Source organism: Saccoglossus kowalevskii, chromosome 16, assembly GCF_978046115.1.
Source record: "Saccoglossus kowalevskii chromosome 16, keSacKowa6.1, whole genome shotgun sequence".
Classification (NCBI taxonomy): Eukaryota; Metazoa; Hemichordata; class Enteropneusta; family Harrimaniidae; genus Saccoglossus; species Saccoglossus kowalevskii.
Genome location: NC_140656.1, coordinates 24,822,987 through 24,830,584, shown reverse-complemented (window position 1 = coordinate 24,830,584; position 7,598 = coordinate 24,822,987). Strand labels below are relative to the sequence as shown.

Sequence of the window (7,598 nt, the reverse complement as noted above, 5' to 3'; positions counted from 1 at the left end):
ATACAAAACCTTTTTTTTATATAAAACATACACGTTTGATAGAGGAAAGCCAACAAATTATAACAACATCGTTCTGACAAAAATCTCTATTTCGAAACTAAGCGAAGGAAACACATTTTCCCAGCATTCAACTATAGCTATACTGGTATATCGTTGCGGTAAGTCATATTGTATACAGATGTTTGTAATGATCTGTTTTGACACGTTTATTTTTCTAAATGTGATTGGACCATCATATTCATTTTGTGGCCGACATATACACTCATACAACTCAACATTTCCGAATGCTTCCCATAATCCCTGTTTATTTCACAGGAGGTTGTCGGCTAGGGTCCCTAGACCGAGCATGAAGTGCGAGGAGGACAGTCCTCAGCTCCGATGATATCATCGCTATAGATTATCCGGATTTTGAGCAGACGAGGAATGTATGCGTTCTTCCACCAAAAGTCGTAAATTGTCACGCGATACAGTCAGCGTACTATGGTATAAGATTTTCAAAAAATGTTCTTTTAGCATGATAGTCACTTGAGAGCTGCGCGGTTTAATTAAATTCAAACTATAGTCACTGCAGTGGAAGGCATACAGCTGTCGTAGTTATAACTTCATTTTTTATAAATATAATATAAATTAATGAAGGTTACCATTTGAATTGTAATTGTGGCACAAATGTCGGTTTTAATAAATATTAATTAGATAGTTTAACAATATCTATTCATCAGTGAAAGTCGCAGTGAAGACATGCGCACGCATATTGGGCGTAAACAATTTTTATCTCTTGAGCCAATCACAATTAAATATTTGAATTTCAATGAAAGCTGATGATCGACATTTCCAAATTGTTATGAATACATTTATAATCAAAGCCCACTTTTTGTGTTTTTATGGTATAATTTAGTTTTCTTATTATAATTTTACCAATTTTCTACACTCAAAGTAGTAGTAAATATTGTAAATGTCAGTGTCAAGTATTTATTAGATTCAAATCATCTAGTCATAGTAATTTGTCAAGCCGACGAAAACACTAAAGTATCTTTATTTTCGATTCTGGGGGTCCGCACCCATATCATGACGCATTAATCTTTGTGGGAGTGCGGTCCCCTGGTTTGCGAAAAGTCTACATAACTACAGATTTTCGACTATTTCCACAGTTTAAGGATACAGCCATGAATACCTTCATTATTGTGATCGTGTTGGCAGTGTTGGGCAGCTCACATGGAGCACCTTCAAGGAGAAGCTCAGGGTCGGGTAAGTAGGATTTAAAATTTTACTGAGGCTGAAATCGCCCCACTTCCACCCACACGTACCCCACTTAGAATTATACTGCTACAGAGTAATATAAGTGTTACGTTTTCAGATTTTTAAATACGTTACGACCTGTGATCTAGAATTGTATTGAGATTCTTTAAATAAAGAATTAGTTTTCCAATTCATCAAATATGAATAATATAATGATAATTCGGAGGAGACTTTCCATGGTTGATGCAGATTATTTTCACTAAAGAATTGTAACTGTTATGATACTGTCAAATATATAATATCATTGTCATTTTTGTGCAAATACAGGGAATGTATTGACACATGTAGATACAGACCACAGATGGTTTTCAATAAATTATTTGTTTATAAAACAACAATGTCAACAATCATTACTTACTCGTTTATCACGATCACGGTCACGACATCAGAACTATTTAAAATCTACGGAAATTGTTGGCGATTGCCCTCATAATATCGAACTTATTAAAAATACACACTTTCTGCAGCTGGCAAAATGCACTGTAGTAATTCATCAACGATAACAGTTGTCACCGTGACGTAATAATAATAACTGCTGGCATATCGTTTTTCTAATTATGGATCAACGCTTCGAACAGACAGGCGAACATGTCACGTAATACAGGGGTTATTGAGACATTCGTGCTGATTGATCGATTGGCGACGGTGTATCTGGTGATCACGTCACATCCCAGATAAGAAAAATACGATCCCGTGATTTTTATTGGGCATATAATTTAGTACATACCTATTTTGGTATAATGAAGACAGTTCTCTACAAGCACTGTCACGATACTCAGACAGTCACAACGAGAGCCATATGTTCACAATTACAGCGCAGTCAAATATAGAAAAAGGTGTATGTGACATACAGGTAAACAATAACTCATTCATAATACTATTATTATTTATAATTAAATTAAAAAGCCCATACATCCCGCACAAAAAAAAAAATATCAAACGAAATGTAATAGAACTTGTGTATTTAATAGTAGCTGTGACGTATACATACGTTTACGACACAGAACATAACACTTGCTGTGGGACACATATGCTTAACAGATGATAAGCACTACAACGAATCTATTGTCACTTTTAGTAAGACGGGTATACAGTGTAAAAAGGTATGTTTCGTCTAAGATCGTCAAATTTAGCAACACGACCAGTCGGGGCTTCCATTAAAAAAAAAAGATGCACCCGCCAATTCTGACAATTGTGGAGCAATTTCTCTGTTGAGTTGTTTCGGTAAATTATTTTTTAGACCAGACGTATTTAGGGAAGGTTTTTATTATTAGTTGTCCATTATTGACAGGCCCTCTAATTTATGTAACATATTTTACGTAATATACTATACGTAATACAATGCTAAGTTGTGTATAAAAATAGTTGTATCAATAGTCGGTATCATGATCAATTATAATGAGGCAAATTTTCATTTTCAAGCTAAGATCTAGGATTCTGGATACAGGCAGTACACTCAGTACGCTTACCCACTCGTGTTTACAATACGTAGCAATTCCCATCATATGTCCGGGTAAATATCGTCCGTTGATCTGTCCGTATTAATCGGGCCCGATATGACAAGAAGTTTCTTTACAAGTTGTGAAACCACGGAACAATGCTAAAATAACGAATACATATAGTTACGTTGCTTTATTCGTTGTAAAACGACGCTAGTAAATTACGTCATAGCATAATATGACATGTTGAGACGCTATGTACCATCAACATATAAAGCGCATGCGCATTTAATTACTAGTACGTATCATCGACATAGTGTGATGCGTACTGTCATTATGAACCTCAATCGTATACATATAGCATCTTATTCCGTTATGTTTATTTTCAGGCACACCATGGGGATATCATTTTTACGTGGCGGAAGAACTCGGTAAGTACATGCTTTCACGAACAATATAAGGACCTTAGCCGTGTTATACTCACACTTTTCATTGACAGGGCAAACCAATGATATTAGAAAATATATCACACACGCAGGATTACACAAAATTGTGAGAAACTCCTAATGTTTTTTTTTTCTATTTTGCAATTCTAGGTCCAGACGAGTGGTGGCAGAGTACCATGAATTGCGTTGGAGTGAATCAGTCACCAATTGATCTGAAAAAAAGTGAATCAGTTGATAATTGTTTTGGTGAGGTTGAATTCACCGGATTTGGCGACACTCCACCAGAGGGCGCTACCATGACATTGAAAAATACCGGACATTACGGTAATACCTGTTTGATATATTATAAACGCTTATTAACTAGAAAAAGGGACAATGTTTGTGAAGCTTTTTGTTTGTTATTTCAAGCTAACCAAATCACTTTTAGTAGTTAGGCGTGGTGGAGCACATGTGAATGTAGAAGTCGGGTTTATAGTTGAGATGATAACTTTGCAAATAGAGCGCTGGGCGTTTATTTTAAAACTTAAAACAGTTGTTTTTCGACCTATACAAAAATGTATAAAGTCAGTATTGTCCCGATTCTCAGTTAATGGGATATCGACTTAAAATATAATGTCAATTTACAAATGAGCACTGCAATACTAATTGGATTTCAAAATCAATTAAATTGTGGAGATTATATAATAGGACAATGATAATTTAATTAATCTTAATTTAACTTTAATTAAAAGAGGAAATGTCTTGAGAATTATTGTTGGCGTGTGCAGACAAGATTGGTAACAGACACCGACTCCGTCTGTGTTAATATTTTAACAGAACAAGTTGTTTATAAGTAACAGCAGTAACTGATGGCTAACTACGTGAGGGTATTCGCCACTATGCATTGGGATAATAAGACGACCGTTTCCTGTTTGATGATTTCAAATGTATAAGAAAAAGTGACTTGCGTCAAAAGTAATTATGTTCAATACCGAATGCAAAGTGTGGTGTAGTCAATGAGTCAAGGGAGAATTCTAGCAACTTTTACTGAAAAGATGTTTTCTAAAGACTGAACTGACAGGCACGACTGTACTTTTTGTTTTCCGTTTGTGCTTCTCAATCTCAATCATTATTTGAAATGTATTTTTTAATATGTTGATGTGACTTATTGAGCTAAACAGCTTTTGGAGCTGTGAGTCGTTATGATAAATTGCTACAACTATACTGGCTATTTTTTCACATCACTATTGCAGTTAAAATGTTGTTGACTGGTGATTACTTGATAAGTGGTGGAGGTCTTGGAGCCACGTACAAATCATACCAATTCCATTTCCATTGGGGTAATGCAGATGAACGTGGATCGGAACATTACATGAATTCCAAAGCACACCCAGCTGAGGCAAGTACACGGCAAGATCAATAATACACCTTTAGTTACGATGAAGCGTTTCCATGACTTGAATATCTGTAAAAGATGTTGTTCAATTACAACTCTAAGTCAGTAACCTTAAAATCGACATAAATGAGGCGTTGGGCGTCAGTCGTGTGATGAATTTGTTTTTGCGTATCTGTTAATCGACTTAATTAGTTGATTATTAGCGAATGGCTGTGTTATGTCTGTCATCGTTTAGGCGAGGTTCTGGACGGAACTCGACTCAGTGATTTGGAACTAATTACGAGATAACCGTCGCTATTCGGACTACTATTTCTGACAGTTAGTATTCGCAATTATTAATGTAGTGAACAATTAATCAAAAGATATGACGTGTTCAGTACTTAGTGCGATTGGCTGTATGATTGAAGGTTACCCCTAGAGTATTTTTACTGCTTTGTAATTGGTTAAGGTTTCGAAAATGAATAAAGAGTTTTTAGTTCGTCTTGGCGAGTACACCAGGACAGAGGAGTCTAGGGGAAACCTGGAGAGTCTTGGGGCGAGTCTTGACGAAGTCTAGAGGCAGTCTTGGGTCAGCTTTGCGATAGTCTTGGGGACTTTTCCCCAGGACGCTGTGTCTTATAGAGTGCTCGACTGACCGACTAAGACGAGAGTTGAAACGTATTTCGTTGTGTGTGTCTTATTTGACAGTGAAGTTTAAGTGACTTTCCCGATCCCGTACCTCGAGGGGACGAGATATAGAGCCGAGACGATATTCCCCCTGACACGTGTGGAGAACACCATTAGAGGAGAAGATTTCCCCCCGATAGTCGTACCAAATTGGTTATTTAAATTAAATATTTAATTAATGTTAGTGAGCTCAATTGAATACAGATCAAACCGAATTTGTGCATCCAGGGGATATACTTTGCATACATGTAATAAATTGGTTACACATTTGTAATTTCAGATGCACATCGTAACATATGACACCAGCAGATTTTCAAGTGGCACAGAGGCCACTGGAGAGCCTGATGGTTTGGCCGTTTTTGCTTTTCTAATTGAGGTACGTAGTTATACCATGCTCTCTACTCACGGTTTTACTTTAATGTGCACGATTTACGTTTAAATTCAACACCTGGTTATATTTTTGAAACAAATTGGTCAACAATAAAAAATCAAGGTCACAGTATATATTTATGTATGTTCGGTATAGAACTTCAATGCAAGATAGCAAGAACCTTCAAACTTGGCACATATGTTCCCATGTGACCTGCAAGAGATTGGACGCCACAATGTCATTGCACATGTATTTCTGCAATCAAATTGCGAAAAAGAAATATTTAAATTCATTATAAGAATGTGTGTATGTGTTCTCAATAAAACTGTACGTGAAGAAATATATCATTCTTCAAAACTTTGCAAACATTATCAATAACACCCGAACATCTTGATTACATTTCTCGGGCATAATTACGCAGTCACGGTGTTGGTATTGGCAAAATCTGGCATCTTCTCCGTATCATTTCGTTGGAGCGGCGTAACAACGCGTAAACTACGTCAGCGCGGATTGACAAATCGCACAGTCATTGTTACGGCCTATTTGATTCATGTTTCGTTGTTACCTTTCTAGCTTCAAGGCGAAGATAACGAAGCCTTCTCCACGTTCTTGGATTTGTTCGAAGATATTGAAGAGGATGGTAAGTATCTACAATTAGACAGTATAATTATGCAATTTACAACTAATCATGATCTCTTCGGATAGTTAAAAAATGATTTTTTAAAATCTATTTTATGTATTTTATTGTGATAAATTGCAGGCGATGCCCACGAGCTGGAAACTCCCTTCAGTATCGAGTCTTTATTGCCAGAAGACAGGTCGGCATATTACCGTTATTCCGGTTCGCTGACTACACCACCATGCTCTGAGGGCGTGGTCTGGACTAACTTCGTCAATACCATCAAACTGTCTGAAGATCAGGTAAGGGCTGGATTTATAATGGGACAGGGAGTGAATTAGATTAAATGATGCCAGTTGGAGAACCGCGCATTGCACATAGTTACAGTTAATATATCTGATCTTCGATATCTCGAAGCCACAGTGACGGCACTTGTTCTTGCCTTTCAAACAGTGTTCATTTGCATACATTCTTTCTCAATATCATAAATGTTTATTAGATAATACTGAAACTAGCGACAGACGATTGAGGATTTGGTTAGTTTTTTAAAAAGAACTTCGCAATCATTTGTTTTAACTTAGTATAACCGAAATGACATCATATACTATTGTTTTTTTTATTACAGTTGAACAAATTCCGTGGTTTGAAAGATGAATTAGAACAAAACATGAAAGATAACTTCCGAGCAATTCAGCCTCTTCATAATCGTACTCTTTACATGAACAGTTGCTAAATCGATGATATAATTGTACATGCAATTATTATGAAATAAATAATCATTGTCACGTATTTATATGTGCTTAAATTATTCATAGTGTGAGTGGTCCAATCATAAACAGAGAATGTGAGTGGTCCAATCAGAAACAGAGAATGAGAGTGGTCCAATCAGAAACAGAGAAAGAGAGTGGTCGAATTAGAGAATGTGAGTGGTCCAATCAGAAACAGAGAATGAGAGTGGTCCAATCAGATACAGAGAATGAGAGTGGCCCAACCCCCCAAAAAAGAATAGGAGTGGTCCAACCAGAAACAGAGAATAGGAGTGGTCCAACCAGAAACAGAGAGAACTAGAGTGGTCCAATCTGAAACAGGGAATGAGAGTGGCCCAACCCCCCAAAAAGAATAGGAGTGGTCGAACCAGAAACAGAGAATAGGAGTGGTCCAACCAGAAACAGAGACTCTAGAGTGGTCCAATCTGAAACAGGGAATGAGAGTGGCCCCCAAAGAATAGGAGTGGTCCAACCAGAAACAGAGAATAGGAGTGGTCCAACCAGAAACAGAGAATAGGAGTGGTCCAACCAGAAACAGAGAATAGGAGTGGTCCAACCAGAAACAAGCTTAAGGAATAAGAGTGGTCCAATCAGAAACAGAGAATGTGAGTAGCCCAACC

General features: G+C 36.9%; 1 protein-coding gene across 1 annotated transcript; it reads left to right on the top strand.

Moving 5' to 3' along the window:
- The first annotated feature begins 1,140 nt into the window (after positions 1 to 1,140).
- Positions 1,141 to 7,000, top strand: LOC146733785 (carbonic anhydrase 9-like). Its single transcript, XM_085491264.1, has 8 exons — positions 1,141 to 1,245; positions 3,125 to 3,166; positions 3,332 to 3,505; positions 4,414 to 4,559; positions 5,503 to 5,598; positions 6,166 to 6,232; positions 6,353 to 6,513; positions 6,837 to 7,000. The coding sequence occupies exons 1-8, from the start codon at positions 1,164 to 1,166 to the stop codon at positions 6,942 to 6,944; spliced, it is 876 nt and encodes a 291-aa protein (XP_085347390.1). The 5' UTR covers positions 1,141 to 1,163; the 3' UTR covers positions 6,945 to 7,000.
- The last annotated feature ends 598 nt before the right edge of the window (positions 7,001 to 7,598 follow it).